Consider the following 17,717-nt stretch of genomic DNA (forward strand, 5'->3'; position numbering starts at 1 on the left):
GTTCGTCGGTGTGATTACGGTCAATAGTTACCCTCGTTAAATGAAGTCTACTACTACTAACTACTTGAGGAGGATAATTCAGTATTATCAACTCAGTTGATTACGTAAATTGGCCACCGTAATAAGGAGTCTCAAAGCTGACGTTTCGAGCGTTAGCCCTACGTCGTTGGCTATGAAGAAGGACTCACGCTCGAAACGACAGCTTTGAAACTCTTTACGGCGGCTAATTTACGATATCAACTCAGTTGATGATACGAAATTACCCTGTTTTACTCTCCCACCGACGCAGCATTACAGTTTATGTAGGAACTTACTCCCTTTACTAAAGAGGGCTTTGAGGTTTTCGGTTTGGGGGTTTTCGGTCATTGCGGTTTTTCGGTTTTGGCCATTTTTTAGATCGGGTTTTCAGTTTTTGCGCTGAATAACTGGGTTTTTGATTTTGGTGTCTGTATCAGTTTGCGGGTTTTCATTTTTCTGGCAGTTGGTTTTCGGTTTGCGGAAGAAATGCCTGCCATTTTTCGGATTTTATATCCTATTCGGTTTTTCTGGAATGGTAACTGCAGTTTTGAGGATTTCAGGCGATGAGTCGCGAGTAATGTGAGGACCGATAAGTTGGTCCAGTTTTTGGGCCTTAATTTGGTGCAAATGGTTGAAAAGTTTAGAATTGGCATCCTGAATCTGGCATATATAGATTATACTAAAACAGGTGGACAGATTTTGGAAAGTCCAGAGCGGCAATTCAGGATTTGTTCTTTAAGTTGGTTACGTTTCTCCGTTTAAGTGTCAGCCATTTTACGGCTAACAGTTGACTCCATTCCGTTGTGATTAAAAGTAAACATTTTTTTCACGATTAAATTTTTAACGACTATCGGCAAAATTTTTTGTCCGTTTAAGTGGCGATCTCTGTAAGAGCGGTCCAGGGTATTTCGCATCGCAAAAAAAGTTTTCCCTCAAGCTTTGCTCCATAAATTATCTTTGGTAATAAGTAAATAGAGCTTTAAGACCACACCGATTAATACTTTAAACATTTTAATAGGCCAAAATTTGACAAATTTTACTATCTCGTGACGAAAGACGTCAACAACAACGTATCGCAAACTCTTTTTTAAAAATTTGGCTTCTTTTATTTCATGTTTAAGTTCTGACAGCTTACACTATTCAAACCTGTATGAAAATTTCAAAACCAAACTACAGGATTCTATTTGGTGTAACTGGCGAAAACACCACACACTGAAATACACCGTGACCACTGTCACGTTATTCAATTGTGTAATTATCCTGAATTGCTTCTCCCTTCGTAATAAAGCAGCGATAACATCGCCTTTTGGATCAGAATTCTGGTCGATAGGAATAAGAGAAACTTTGTCTGCACACCTGTCTTTATGAAAGTTCCTATTCAGAACTCTAGAGAGTTCTTGTGGAAAAGGACCCCGCGGTTTTTGAGGAAATAAATTATTACGTTACGTGTCACCTCATTTTTCCAACAATTAGCTATTCTTGGTTTTCACGTGACGTCACAGCATATGCAAATTAGGCGTCCGCCATATTGGTGTCGCAAAAGCTTATTAGCATATGTCAAAATGCAGTGTTTTGGTGCATGATTCTTTAAAAGTATGTCGCGTGATTTGGACAAAATTTCTGAAAACATCAAAAAGGAAGAAAAAAAGGAAGATATTTGCAATATACCTTTAAGCGACTATGTTAAAAGACTAGAGCCACATGTTAAACAAAGGTATTTAGAAAAAATATCACTCGTGGGGATCGATCCCGCTACATTGATCGACGCAAAGTTAGATCCACAATGTTTACCACCCATAGAAGCTACAGATCTCCTGTGCTATTTGGTTATCGATACGAGTTATTACACAAAGAAACAGTTCAAAGCTTTCAAAAGCTTGGAGGCCTACAATCAGATGGTGTCGGGTTTTATTTCCAGTGTTGAAGGCAAAGTCATAGGTGAAAAATTCGTGGTGATCGGAAAGGTGAGACATTCTCAACGAATGAATGAGCGACCATTTGCAGTTTGGATTATTACTAATAAGGAGGGAACCGTGTTATCAGCCCACTGCCTTGGTTGTAAAGCTGGACTCGCTGAGACTTGCTCACATATTGCAAGTATTTTATTTCATATCGAAGCTTCAACGAGAATTAATGAAACGCTGGCATGTACGGAAGTAAAGTGCACGTGGTTGTTACCGACATATGTGAGTGAGGTTCCTTATGCTAGGGTCAAAGATATCAACTTCAAGTCGGCGAAAAAGTTGAAAGATAACTTAGATGCCTGTATTGAGGGACTATCAGAAAACTCTCCACCTTCCTTATCAGCACCTTGCACTACAAAGAAAGCTAAGGTCTCGACAGAACGGGTTACATCTGGAGGAACTGAGCTTAAACATTTGCTTGCCAAAATAAATGAGTGCAAGTTCAAACCTGTTGCCTCAAGCTTGATTGAACCCTATTCTGAACAGTTTATCATGAAAAGTAGAAGTATCCCAACCATTTCTGACCTTTTTGATCCATGTAATTTTGACTTGTCATATCCAGAACTCCTAGAAAAGTGTGAAAATATTGATCTGACTATTTCAGAATCACAGGTAGAATTAATTGAGCAAGACACCAGGGAACAGGCTAAAGGAAACGCATTTTTCAGGCACAGAGCTGGGCGCATTGGTGCATCTCTGAGTTGGGCAGTAGCTCATACTAACCCTGCTATGCCATCACAATCCTTAATTAAGTCCATCTCATATCCTGATCTGTTCAAAGTTACTACTAAAGCAATCAGTCATGGCCGTAAGAATGAGAGTGCTGCAGTGAATGCTTATACCAAGACTATGCTAGAGACTCACAGAGATCTGAAAGTTGAACAATGTGGTATGATAGTGGATAAACAGCACCCCTGGATAAATGCTACTCCAGATTTTTTGGTATCATGTTCATGCTGTGGGAATGGTTGTGGAGAAGTCAAATGCCCTTACAACATTGAAAACTGTGACCTTGAAAGTTATGTGGAAAAGAAGAATTCATGTCTTGAAAACGTCAATGGAAAGGTACAGCTCAAGAGAAATCACCAGTACTTTTTTCAAGTACAGCAACAGTTGTTTATCACAGACTCTCAGTATTGTGACTTTGTTGTGTGCTCTTTTGACAATAACAATCAAACAAGGTTTTTCTTGGAGAGAATTTACAAGGACATTTCACACTGGGAATCAGTTCTTCCAAAACTCACCAAAGTGTGGAGATCTTGTATCCTACCTGAAATCTTAGGAAGATGGTACACCAGGAAGCATGAAATTGCTGCACCTGTACCAGCAGGTGATATAAAGCCTGTTTGCTACTGCAGAAAACCCAAACCAGAAGAAAGCACAGTGCCTTGTCAAAACCCCAAGTGCCCATTCATTGAGTTTCACCTCTCATGTTTAGGGATATCTGATCCCTTACCCAAAGTATGGTACTGTCCAAGCTGCCAGTTACTTCCAGAATGTAAGAAAGCCAAGAGAGTTACTAAGATCAAGCCTGATTATCAAAAGAACCCTGATTTCGATGAAGCAATGAAATTACAGTCCATTTGTGTTTGCAAAGCTAAACCTGTTGTAGGGGAAAAGCTGCTGAAATGTCATAGTCAATGTCAGAGTGGGAAATTTTTCCATCTGAAATGTCTAAACTACAAGAGGATGCCCAATAACAGCAAGCTATATTGGGTCTGCAAAAATTGCAAAGTGAAGAAAAAACCTGTAGACAAGTCTTCATTAACTATCCCTACCACATGTTCTTCTTATACCACCAGTACTACATGTACTGTCAATAATCCATCAGCTTCAGTTGTGTCTGGAACTGAATATGAAAGTGACAAGGACATAGAAATACCCTGTGTGACTGAAAGCAGAACAGCTTCTGAATCTTTTGAAGATCTACATGAAAATGAGTCAAATAAATACTGTACTGGAGATGAATATGAAAGTGATGAGGACTTAGAAATAATCTGTGTGACTAAAGGTGTAGCTAACAGAATTGCATCTTTTGGAGATCTAGATGAGCATGACTATGACATAATCTCATCTCCTGATGGCTGGTTGGATTGCAAAATAATACAGGCAGCACAAATATGCATCAAGAAAGTAAATCCTCTCATTGAGGGTTTTCAAAGACCAACTCTTGGAAGAGTAAGGAACTTTGACATAATGACCAGTGACTTTGTTCAAATCTTACATACGGGTAATTCACATTGGGTGTGCATTAGTTCTATTGGTTGCACATCAGGATGTGTTAATTTGTACGACAGTCTGTACAATGACATTATTGATGATGAAGTTGAGCAGCAAGTTAAAGATCTGCTACCAGATAACTTTGTTGGCATTGAAGTTGTACCAGTGCAGCAACAAATGAATGGCAGTGACTGTGGCGTTTTTGCTGTAGCATTTGCAACATGCCTTGTGTTTGAACTCAACCCTTCAGATTTTATGTTTGACATCCCAAGAATGAGACCACATTTACTTGAATGTTTGAGAGCTGGTGAAATCAAAGTTTTTCCACATTTTTGAATACATTTTACACTAAAAATTTTGTTTTGTTGTTTCATGCTAATCTCAAGAGTAGCAGTCATTAAAAAAAAAAATCCAAGAAGAATAATGAACTCAAGCTATTTTAAGCAGCTGTGCTCAATAAACAGTCCTTACTGCCCCCTGAAAACATAATTTATATTTTAATTCATATAATTTTTGTAAATATATATACACAGCACAAATAAAATGTTGTCATTGTTGTCGATCCTTCTTGTAATGGAAGTATATTTTTTTAAATTATTAATGTTACACAGTGCTCATTCCCAGTCACTTGCTCTCTTTTCATAGGGTTATAATATTTCTTAAATTATACACAGATTCTCCACCCCATCATATCATTTCATTAGCTACAATATATGACTATAATAGTACTGTATGAAGTATGGAGCTAATCAAATGGTACAATGGGTGGACACAGGTTTACAAGAGCTGAACATACTTTAATAATTCTGTCAATAATTGGTACTTCATCCTGTCCATTGTCATTGTTCAAGAAATCAGTGGGAAGAGTGCTTTGAAGAATAGTATACTTGCGACGCAGCAAACCAATCACCCTCTCAACATGTATCCGTACACTTGCTAGAGCTCTTGTTTTTTCCACATCAATAGGATCCAGCTGTTCCCTCCCTTTCGTGTAGGCTGGTATCACAAGTCTTGCCTGTTTGAGAGCAACACTTTCTGTGATTGTGAAACCCCGGTCTGCCATAACCATGTCACCTGGCAAAAGTTTTTCAAGAATGCCACAGTTTTCTGTCAAGAACTTATCAGAGGTACGTCCTCCCCATGCCTCTGACACAAAGGAAATAGCTCCTTGGGGAGAAATACCAATCAGTACTTTGATAGTATTGTGATGCTTGTAGGATGAAAATGTCTGAGCTCGAGCTAACAAGTTTGTAGGCTTATCAATAAAAATCTCAAAACAGTCAATAACAACAGTGACTTTGGTTCCAAAGGCTTGTTGGAAACAAAGAGGCATTGTCTTCCATAGCTGGTGTCTTTCAGGCCAGTAAATAAGTGGGGACAAATGCTGATCCATCACTGGTAACCATGATGAAAATATTCTTGATATTGTTGTCACAGATACTTGAAAACGATAGGCTAAGTCTTGATAAGGCATATTCAGTCTCAGTTTCATCAACACAATAATCATTTCCTGGAAAAGGCTAAGTTTTTGGGTTCTTCGTTTGATGTGGGGTGACACAAAGTCAAGGACGGTCATTAAGATATCCATTGAAGGCAGTCCAGAATAAAAGCGAACTTTTTCATCAGAATCAAAAAAATCTCGATCAATTGGCATATAGGATTCTTTGAAAAGGTATTCAAACTCTTCGGTTTGAGTCATAGCTTCAGATACATCAACTTGGGTTTGAGTTGAACTGTCAACGAGAGTTGAGCAAGTGTGGTCTTGAAATGCGCAATCGTGATCAAAAATATCCTCAGAAGAATCAATTTCCTTGGAAGATCCTTCTTTAGGATCACTGAAATCCACATCACGGACGGGAAGGCCACTGACATCGATTTTCTTTCGTTTCTCAGCTGCCTCGCGTTCTTGACGCTCGAGTGATCTTTTGCGGCGTTCCTTCGCTCGTTTAGCTCTTGCCTCTTTAATGTCGTGGTTTTCCTGTTGATATTTTGTCTTCCCGAGATTCAAAGTAGGAACCCAGTCGACGTTGTACTTATCCCAGGGTTTTGCAGATTGTCCTGACACGAAATGTCGTCCACAGACTCTTTCATTACTGAGGACATCCTTCGAAGTGATGTCGTCGCGGCTAATGGCGGCGATCCATCTTTCTCTTCGTTCTCTGCTTAGCTCTTCTGCTTTTTCTCCTTGGTTAGTGACTACAACTGGAATCCTATAAAACCCTATACCTTTCGTCTTTCCACTATTATGAAAACAATCAATCATAATACAATGAACCATGATGAAGAATATTTCTAAAGCTTTGATAACACGCGAAATGTTTGAATAATACGACACCAATATGGCGGCGTAGCAACCGTTGTCAAGGTATAGGTCACGTGGGTGAAAACCAAGAATATCTACGTTGTAAAGCGCGTAATTTTATTAGCTGTAATTCATATGTCTCTTTCAGTAATGGTTTGCTTGTGATTAATAACACTAAATTCTTGAAGCGGTATTCGCAACAAGAAGTCCTGTTTTCAGTCGCGTTCCTCAGAAACTTCGTTCGGAGACTCACGAGGAGTTTCCGGTTTGTTTAACTTGCCTAAGAGTACTGACTCAATAGATAGTAATCTCTGCTTAATCCATTTGTCAAAAGAGAGTGTCACAGAATGAGAGCTTATCTTTGCAAGGGCTGGCCTGTTCGATGAAGAAGATTCAGTCATGGCAAAATGTGGGTCTGCGCAAAGCATAGGCACACTTATGGGAAGTTCTGGCGCCAAAGTTCAGCATACCAGTATCTGACACACCCTGGTAGCGATTCCAAAGGGGTAAGGAGCCGGTATTCTGTAAATTTGATTGCAAATGTCAAAGGCCATTTCTATGACGTATGGCGTTCTGTAGAGGTTTAGAGAATAATGCAGCTGAGGGAGCGGATGGTTTCAAGGATATTCTCCAAATTATAGACGAATTGGAACGCGTGGGAGCAGAAAACGATTGGTGTAAAGAAGTTGGCGAGAGGCTTCGGAAGAGCAAGTTGTATTTGAAGACTACATACCGTAATCATTGCAAAGAGGATGATAGCAAATGTGCCGATCACTGTGGGGTCTTTGCACTGAGCGATGCTGGTGACACTGACTTTCAGAAAATATGCAGTCACAGTCACAAAGTGAAGTGTGAGGATCGTGAGAAGCTGAAGAATGTTCTTGAAGAAGTAAAAGGCGCTATTTCTGAGTACACAATGCAACTGGGTATGTTTCAAGCGGAAGACTATCTGTATGAAGCAAAAAATGCTGCCGCTAAGATCTTTGAATGGAGAGGGCATATCCTGAGAGCAGAGAACCAGGATTGGTACAAGCGGCAAATTGTCGATACTTTGAAGAGAGATGAAACATTTATAATAGTTGACTGGACAATGAAGTTCATAGCGATGAAGTTCTGGGAAAAGCAAGCAGAATGATTTGAGACAGGAGGAAAGCTCGGAAGTAACCTGATACGTATGCCTTCTTAACAGCTGAAAACAAGACTGGTTTTCAGTGCTGTCAGTCTTAGAAAATCTCTTTGTCACCATAAAGTTACAAAATTCAGGAATAATAAAGGCCTTTCTAAGATCGGATGAAGCAGGTTGCTATCACAACAGTAAGCTGGTATCATCTCTACGAGAGCTCGGATATCGCCTGGCAATCGAACTCGTGAGGTACGATCCGATTCTTAGCCACAGGCTGGAAAAAATATGTGTGACAGGAATCTGTGTCTGATAAAAGCGTCAATCAGGAGATACTGCAACGAAAGCCATAATGCTGTTTCTGCCAAAAGCATACATACCGCATTGAAAGAGAAACCGGTCAGGGGAACGACGGCGACAGTGTGCGTAGTTCAGGAAAAGAACTGAACCCTATAAATTAACAAGATTGCCAATTTCAGCAACTTACACAGCTTTGAGTTTACACAAGAGGGCCTGCACGTTTGGAGAGCGTTTAATGTTGGGCCTGAAAAGTTTATTCAGTAAAATTAAAATTGCAATTTTTTCACAGAAAAAAGACGGATCTGGTGGAGGAGATTCCATTTTTCCTCACTACTGCTCGACGAATTGCATCAGCAGGAGAAAGCAATGATGGCAACGACGGTAGTTCCTTTCAATGCCCTGAACCCGGTTGCGATGAAGATTTTAAGACACAGGCTGACTTTGACCTCCATATGAACTAGCTAGTTCATCATGTAAGTCCTATGCCTGCGAGCATGACTTAAAGTCTTTATGACAAAGTGAAGAGGTAGTGGGTTCATCACTTTCAGTCATTGTCATTAGAGGGTGAAAGTTCGACTGAACTGGTTGCAGTGGCCACAGAACCCTTGACAAGTGCTTCACAACTTCCCATGGGATAGGCTCTTCGTAAGAGAGGAGCAAGTGAACGGCTTTAGCAAAACGTGAGGCAGTACTTGACACAGAAATTTAATATCGGATGAGACACTGGCAGAAACAAAACCCAGAAAAAGTAGCGAAGGATATGCGAACTGCTTGCACAATAGTTGGAGAGAGAATGTTTGATAGAACAGAGTGCTTATCCAACATACAGATACAGGGTTTCTTCTCGAGATTGTGCCTTAAACAGCGATCTAAAATACAACAAGAATTGGATGATGCCACAGACGCAGACGACGAAGACGACCACTTGATAGAGGCATCCGCGTCTGATGTAGACGAAGAGTGTTTGAGAGAGGTGGTGGTATTAATCGGTGTGGTCTTAAAGCTCTGTCCTACTATATTTTCTACTTAAAATGGTTAAAATCTAAGATTTGTTGAGCTACTTATATAAAACGGTCGGAGGTTGCTCAATGAACTAATTTGCATAATCGGCTGTCACGCTAGCAATACCGCTAAAAGTTTGAAGTCACCTCGGCGAAGAAAATCAATAAATGCAAGATTTTTTAACATTTTTCTGCAGCCAAACATCTAATTAGCAGAAATCAAGCGGAGTTTTTAATGGTCTGGTCTGGAGTTGAGCAATATCAACCAAGAAAGAAAGAGTACTTTTGACCAATTTCAGAAAGCTGTCCAACGAGTGTTTTTAAAATAAATTATGACGAGCCTCTGAGTAAACGAGTATCAAAATTGAAATGAATTCTATACACCTTATATATCACACAGTTTAAGAATACAAAATGTTTTTTGCTGCATGCGATGTGATACGAGGACCGGGCTATTCAACTTTTGAAATTTCGATATCGCAAGAGGTCAAAATAGCGCCTTTTGCAGCTTTGACTTTTGAGAGCTCTAAAAATTTTATTTCAACGTATTTCCAGAAACTAATGTGGTTTTATTTACTTGCTACCAAAGATAGTTTATTGGGCAAAGCTTGAGGGAAAACATTTTTCCGATGCGAAATACCCTGGACCGCTCTTACAGAGATCGCCACTTAACAGCAAACGGTGAAAACTATTGAGGCGTCGTTTCACGTAGACGACAATAAAGGCAAATTAACACAAACCAGGTGGTATTTTTTGTCGCCAAATGTTCATTTTTTCGCTCTGAGTCTCAGAATACGGTGAACCCTAAAATTATTTATTTACTGAGCGGGAAAAAAGGGAAAAAAATTAGATAATTGAAAGCACAGACAGCAACGGTAGGCAGTTTTTGGTTATGAGTTTTGCTCTTGTGCAATGAACTGCACTGTCATAATTAGTATTTCAAGAAGTTTAATTCTCATTTAAATCTGAGCAATTTTTTTTTACAATCTATAGTTTTTTTCACGCGAACTGATCCGCCCTCTTATTTCTCCCCGGTTTTTACGCCGGATTTCGGGCTGTTACAAAGATGAGCTGTTTTCCTCGCCACAGAAACGCAATCTATGTATTTACTCAAAGTTAAGAATGTTATCTTTTTTGATTATTGCTAGATTTTAAAAACCATGTTTTACAAAATCATTGATTGCAAGACGAATTTTTGCATGTCTTCCCATGCTTATTCTTTTCCCTCATGCTTCTCTTGAGTCTTGACTCTTGCTTGTCCTGTTCGTCTCTTACCGTACCTTGCCCACGATCTCACAACAGAGAAACATGATATCCTCTTCATTGAAAAGTTGAACTTTCGCCTTGCAGATTCGATTCTAATTGATTGAAGAATAAAATGAAGGTAGAATGACTACATTAACGTAGAATGTAAACCTATGCATTGATTTAACCCTTTACACCCAAACATCAGTATGCATATTCTCCATACCATATTCTATACATTTCCTGAACCGCTGACAAAAAGAAAATTTGTTTTAAATTAAGAGCTTTATAAGTTGGTGATCATTTCCTTGATTCTCGTGACCATAATAATTGATTCAGGGGTGATATTTTATGGAGAAACTAGAAGCCGGTCACTCTTACGAGTTCAAGGGTTAAGGCCCTCTTTTATTTCCAGGAAAGAACAAATCAAACTTGGCACAGCTTGATAAAAATCGTCATAATGATAATGAGAATGATCAACACCATCATCCGTCATGATTGCTCTTGCGTCGATGTATGGCCGTGTGGGGCCAACAGGAGAATTTGGTTTTATCAAGTGAGTTGACAACGTAAACTGACCAGCATAAAGATTTTTTAAAGTTGACGTCTCAATCGTTAGCCCTGAGTCAGAATGAAAGGCTAACTCTTTAGAAACTCTTAACAGTGGCTCATTTACATTTTAACTCAGTCGATAAAACCAAAATATCGGGATATCTTTAGTCCTGGATGCTGGTTAACGAATTTTATATCCTTGTAAAAGCAAATTTTTTAGCCAATAGGAAGAGTGCTTACAACAGATTTCGTCGAAAAAATGTAAGTACATGCGCTTTTGAGGAAGATGTATAAACACCATATAGGAAAGGAAAACTTCACTGTTATTGTTGTCAAGCAGGAAAATACTAAGGGAGAGAAAAAAGAGTGAAATGCAGCCGGGGCTATCAGATAGAAATCACGCGTACTAAAACCCGTGAGCTGACAGGGCTGGGCTAATTGATCGATTACCTTTAAAAGTTGAGGAATTACGGGCAATTCTCCAGATGCAGCCAACACTATGGTTTCTAGAAGACAAAAAAATTACAAAGAAATCAACAACGGTTATTTAAAATATGAATCACCGTGCACCAAGAGCAATATATAGATTGATAATCAATCAATGAGGATGGATTGCCTGATTTTTCATCGCTACATTTTTTTTTTTTTGCTTTGTTTTTCATTCGAAGCTGCCTGTTAGAGATGGTCAAAAAAGAACTTTGGAAAGATCATCGTTCTTATTTCTAAAACATGTCTCGATGTATTTCACACCGTCAGTTGAAAAACTGTTTGGAAAAAGAAACTGTTTGAATTTATACTAATCATGGGAGATATGTATAATTACATCACGGGATAAATATATGAAAAACAGGAACCAAGTGTAAACAACTATTTAAGGAAAATGTGAGGTTGGCATTCGTTGACTTTTTCATTCAGGTGGTTTTTCTTGTGGTTTTATCCCTCATCGGTTTGGTTACTACGCAAATATTAATAGGTGAAAATCAGATTATATAAAGACTTGAAATTGGAATTTCATAAGCCCCTTCTTCTGGTTTTGTAACGATATCACTTTTGATTGGAAATTAATAAAAAATATTAACATCTCCATGTCAACTTCAACTTACCAGGTGCAAATGTTACATTCAAATTAATATGAGTTCCAGCAGGAAAGAAAGGCCATGAAGAAACTGTAAATGTTGGAGGCTTACTTTCCTGAAAAGAATGCAAAAATGGAATATCACCTTGGGCTACAGAAAAACAAAATTAGTTTCCAATTGAGTCTTTTGCTGATAACCAATTGAGGACATTCATTAGCCCCTATATTTCTAACTTACTTCCAGGCCCCAAGTAAAGCTTAGATACAAAGCAATGTATGGAAAATTAAATTATGACCGTTTTTGCGACAAGCGAATACTCTAATCCTCAGCTGCATTTCACTAAAACAGCCGGTGGACAGTGGAGAGGGAAATGAAAAATAATGGAGATGGAGAAATGAAACCCGGAAATCAGATAATTGGGAAAGTAGTAAGTCTGTTGTTAAAAAGAAAATCAACAATCCTTTTTTTTTTTTTTTTTTTTTTTTTTTCTGGGAGGAACTCTCGACTCTCATTTTCATGCCATTTCTGCTAACATTCTGTAATTTTTGCTAAGCAGTTTTAGGCTAAATTTAAATAGAATAACTTACCACAGACTGTTAACAAAAGCTAACATACCCAGGCAGATGGTTTGTGTCGGTTGTCGGGTCAAAATTATCATTGTCTTCCAAACTGACAGCTGGGAGAAAAAACAATGTAAATTAAAGGAATTTACTTTGGATTTAACGCGGCTTTTTATAATGAGCCTTTGATGGACTCTTTAAAGGAGAACTGAAGTCCAAATTCATGTAATTTTTTCACCGTGTATCGTACATTTATGTATGATGGAACAAATTTCCGTCATTTTTTTTTCCCTCGAACGACAGTTTTTATCCAGAAAACGAAGGATTTTTAGCGATAATTGGCTCGATATTTGACTGTGGTACGTCGGCTCAGAACACGAATGTCAGCGGTTCTTTTTGTAGCGTGTGACGTAGGTTATGGGGATGAAGGTAAACACGGCAAGAAACAGGCAAGTTGAATTCAGGACTGCGGCTTGCTAGCGGGAAAGAATTTGTGGTTTTCCAGGAGTAAAGATTGTGCAAGGTGAAGCAAAAAATGATGCAAGCGCCTCTCATATTAGAAAATTCGTCTTCTATCTAGGGATTGTATAAGAGAAAAATATTTTGGCTTTCGTAACCCTGTGTCTCTGAAACGTAGTTACGTGTCCAGATCATGTGCGGCGCATCTTTTACACTTGGATTGACCTCGATGTTTTCGGAATAGGGTCTCCACTTTAATTTTTCTTGCATACTGGTAATTTAAGATATTTCATCTTCCATTCTATTTCCCATATTTTGTTATTTACCTTTCTTAACATTAGTTTGCAACGCGTTTGTAGTCTGGATTTTGCAATGGCATGTACGATAACGCACGCTGTTAACAATGTCGCAAAAGGTCCAAAAGGAAATAAAATTTTGAAATTCGTGTTGAACTTTGGTTTATAAGTTCTCTATAATGGGTTAAATTCTTGGCTTACGCAAGAAAGGATTTACAAATACAGAAGCCCGAGTTGTTTGAGTTTATTCTTCTATCTGTTCTTGGCGGTTGAGTAGCCCTCGTTGCTATATTTACTTCGATTACTTTCGAGCTAAAAAATAGTATACTGCGCGGCGTTCAATTGTAACAACGACTCGAGGTACACAACTGGTATATCCTACCATTGCTATCCGAGGGATGAAGCTCTACGATCACAGTGGCTGGCAAAGATCTCACGAGCGGATCTGGTCGTTTCGGAAAACTCCAGGCTGTGCTCAGAACATTTTACACCTGACTTCTACGAACGACACTTGAAAGCAGAAATTCTTGGTTTGAAACCCAGATCTACGCTAAAACCAGGTGCAATACCCACGTTTTTTTCGCATCGGAGACCATCAGAAAGAACTCGACTTTCATCGGAGAAACGTTCAGAAGAGAAAGTCAGAAAAGAAGTAAGTGAATCGTGAATTACTCTCTTGCAACTGGGTTGGGTTGTTGCAAAGCTTGGGTTGTTGCAAACTCTTGAAGCTGCTCATCATTTATGCATGATTGATAAAAAAAAATTGAAAGGTGAATGCAGTTTGGGGGCAATAACAATTTATATCTTAAGGGATACCACCCGAGTAGGTTCCATTGAGAAACATTAAGTTTTCGCAGAAAAGTATTTCTTCTCCTTAAGCAAAACAATATCCTGCCATGGAATTCCTTCTAGTTTCATGTTTTTTTTTTTGAGTAATCTTTGTACTTCGTCTCTCCTGAAAATTTTTGACCAGTAGGTAAACAAAATTAAATTGTTTCAGAATAAAGTGATTATTCTTTAATTCTAGGAACATTATACCTGTCCCTTGTTAACTAGCAGGTTAACAAAATTAGTACAAATAGACTATTTGTAAGTTGTGGATATTATTCTTTAAATAATGAATTCTTTTAACCTTAAGGTAAATGGTTTGAACCCAGGAGTATCAGTAATTCGTGTAGTGTGATCGTCCGGGTGAGTGTAGTTCTGAAAAGAACTGTTGTTGGTGACTGACGTTTCGACTATCTGTGCGATAGTCATCTTCAGAGTCAAGTGAGGAGTAGTTGTCAGTCGATGATGTTATAAAGTCTGATCTGTTGAACGTGATTGGTCTGTTTAGCCGTGATTTGATTGGCTGGAAGACTCGTGTAGAGTTTGTTAACAGTCATTGGTCGGTTTCGATCCGTCTGTTGTTTATCGGTCTGTTTGTCGGTTTGTTCACGTCGTTAATGAGTCGTTTGTAGGGTGCTGGTAATTGTTGACATCTGTCGAGAGGCGTCTGTTCTAAGTTAGTGAACCAGCTTTCCAGAGTCAGTCGTTGAAAATAGTTTGTACTGTAGGTTAAGCATTTAGCAGAGTCCCAGTCGATTTTGTGATTAGTTTACCGGCTGAGGTGCTCTGTACCACAACCACCTAAACTTTACGGACTACCGAAACTACACAAACCTGGGATACCTATGCGACCTATAGTCTCATTCTGTGGGTCCCCGACGTACCAACTGTCGAAATACCTTACGACGATACTGCAACCACTGACTGACAAATCGAGACGTAAACTACAATCAACTGAGAACTTTATTGACGCTATCAAAGACGTACAGATACCTGACGACTACAAACCTGTATCTTTTGATGTGAAATCACTGTTCACCAGTATTCCACTTCAATTGGCTCCAACAGTCTACTGATGCACTACCATTACCGACAGAAGACATTATGGACCTACTTAACCTCTGCCTTACATCGACTTACTTTCAGTACAACGGGAAACACTACAAGCAGTTGCACGGAACAGCTATGGGGTCGCCGGTCTCCGTTGTTGTCGCAGAAATTGTGATGCAGAACATCGAGGAACGCGCCCTTGCAACTTGCCGACAAACCATACCGCTTTGGTTACGCTACGTTGACGACACATTTACCGCCGTACACAAAGACGAAATTGACGCTTTTCACAACCACCTTAACGAACAAAACACCGACATTCAGTTTACCAGGGAGACCGAAGAAGACGGCAAGCTTCCTTTTCTCGACTGTTTGGTGGGCCGAAACAACAACGAACTACGAACAACCATATACAGAAAACCGACGCATACCGACAGACTTCTTGACGAATCATCCTACAACCCGACTTCCCACAAAGCTACGACTATCAAGACATTGACAAGACGAGCGCAACTTGTTTGCAACACACTGGACAGTTTATCTGACGAAAACAAGTACCTTGACCGTGTTTTTGACAAAAACAACTACAACACTGACTTCATTAGACGAAACACTCACAGGGTGACCGACGCTACAGAAACTAACAGGGACTCCACATCTATCACGACTACAGCTGCTATACCCTACATCAAAGGCACTTCTGAGGCTATCGCGCGGATCCTACAACCTTACAACATTCGCGTAGCTCACAGGCCTATTACTACTTTACGACATTTGCTGACCAACGTTAAAGACAAAGACGAACCCAACAACAGACAGGGAGCGATTTATAAGATCGAATGCTCCGACTGCCAGGCCTCCTACATTAGTGAGACTGGTAGAAACCTTAACACGCGACTAACTGAACACAAACGAGCAACTAGAAATGGCGATGTAAACAATCACATTTCTGAACATCACCGACAAACTAATCACAGAATCGACTGGGACTCTGCTGAATGCTTAACCTACAGTACAAACTATTTTCAACGACTGACTCTGGAAAGCTGGTTAACTAACTTAGAACAGACGCCTCTCAACAGATGTCAACAATTACCAGCACCCTACAAACGACTCATTAACGACGGGAACAAACCGACAAACAGACCGATAAACAACAGACGGATCGAAACCGACCAATGACTGTTAACAAACTCTACACGAGTCTTCCAGCCAATCACATCACGGCTAAACAGACCAATCACGTTCAACAGACCAGACTTTATAACATCATCGACTGACAACTACTCCTCACTTGACTCTGAAGATGACTATCGCACAGATAGTCGAAACGTCAGTCACCAACAACAGTTCTTTTCAGAACTACACTCACCCGGACGATCACACTACACGAATTTCTTTTAACCTTCTTTACTACTATGTGAATAAAAACTTAATACAACTGGAAATTCTAAGTTAAAACCAGTGCAGGCTTTCAACCAAAGGAGGGCAGGGTCAGGTGTTATATTTTCCAAGAAAATCCCATTGAATCATTGCTATAACCATATAGTAGCATAGTTTATCCCCCATACCTGCATTTTTCATTCTCTCAAAGGGTCACTAACCCATACCATAACAGAGTTAATATTTTTTCTGTTATAGTATATAGCCTCTGTAACTGCACAACCTAGTTGTGGAATCGAAGAACATGCAGCTTCAGCTTTAGAACAGCCTGCACCTGTTGATGTAGTGAATTGTGGAGCAAGTACATCAACCTCAGACAGCCCATCATATCCATTCCCACATGATTTAGGGCCTAAAAGCACGATGGTTGAGTCACAAGCAGTGCAGATGAATTTGCCAAACAAGGGTGTGGATTTTGGAATCCAAGTCAACCTTCGTGGTCTCCATTTAATGATGAAATCTACTGACACCCAAGTCGAGGTTGATGTTTCAGAAAGCAGCACCCAGACTGAAGAGGTATTCCTTCCTGAAATTGAAGATAACAAGGAAGAAGCAACTGAAGCTGCTGCTTCCCCAGAAGTCTCTCCAAGAAAAGATGGCATCTACCTTCCCACAAAACAGGAAGATTCATAAGAAAAGCCACAGGATGATACCAAATACATTGTATTTAAACAAGAGCTATTTAAATTTTTTTAAGTATTGTCCTGAGTGTGGTGCAGCTGTGATTAAGAGGAACCAATCCACACAAGGAAGCCAACTATTTGTCACCCTAGAATGTATGAATAATCATAAGTACTCCTGCAAAGCCAGCCAATGCTTGAGGGGATGGCAGCTGGAAATTTGTTGCTGTCATCATCTATTTTGCTCAGTGGCTCTACCTTTACAAAAGTAGCATCTTTGGCAGATATCTTAAATTTGAAATTTTCAGTGAGAAAATATTTTATAATATTCAAAACAAGTACTTATTACCCGTAATCAATGAGTTCTGGCTTAAAGAACAAAACTCCACTTTTTCTGAGCTAGGGGGGCGAGATCTGTGGCTTTCAGGGGATGGGCGTTGTGACAGTCCTGGCCATAATGCAAAATATGGGACATATACCATGACTGATCAGAAAACTGATAAAATTGTTGACTTCGAGGTTGTTCAGGTCAGTGAAGTAAATAATAGCAATGCCATGGAAAGAGGGTTTTAAACGCTGTATGGAAAACATCTATGAAAAAGGGGGGAAAATTATGGTTGTTGCAACTGACCGTCATGTGGGCATTAGGGCTGACATGAAAAG

The 17,717-nt window shown here is 39.4% G+C and overlaps 2 protein-coding genes across 2 annotated transcripts; one reads left to right on the forward strand and one right to left on the reverse strand.

Annotated features, from left to right (window-relative positions):
• The first annotated feature begins 1,581 nt into the window (after positions 1–1,581).
• On the forward strand, positions 1,582–4,538 carry LOC136280150 (uncharacterized). Its single transcript, XM_066164850.1, has one exon. The coding sequence runs from the start codon at positions 1,614–1,616 to the stop codon at positions 4,536–4,538; it is 2,925 nt and encodes a 974-aa protein (XP_066020947.1). The 5' UTR covers positions 1,582–1,613.
• Positions 4,539–4,648: 110 nt separating this feature from the next.
• On the reverse strand, positions 4,649–6,433 carry LOC136280458 (uncharacterized). Its single transcript, XM_066165650.1, has one exon. It carries the CDS (start codon positions 5,899–5,901, stop codon positions 4,948–4,950), a length of 954 nt encoding a protein of 317 aa, XP_066021747.1. The 5' UTR covers positions 5,902–6,433; the 3' UTR covers positions 4,649–4,947.
• Positions 6,434–17,717: the final 11,284 nt, after the last annotated feature.

Source organism: Pocillopora verrucosa, chromosome 4, assembly GCF_036669915.1.
Source record: "Pocillopora verrucosa isolate sample1 chromosome 4, ASM3666991v2, whole genome shotgun sequence".
Taxonomy (NCBI): domain Eukaryota; kingdom Metazoa; phylum Cnidaria; class Anthozoa; order Scleractinia; family Pocilloporidae; genus Pocillopora; species Pocillopora verrucosa.

What these genes read in the sequence shown, in the direction of transcription:
- LOC136280150 (XM_066164850.1), top strand. Translation starts at nt 1,614, where the DNA reads ATGTCGCGTGATTTGGACAAAATTTCTGAAAACATCAAAAAGGAAGAA.
- LOC136280458 (XM_066165650.1), bottom strand. Translation starts at nt 5,901, where the DNA reads ATGACTCAAACCGAAGAGTTTGAATACCTTTTCAAAGAATCCTATATG.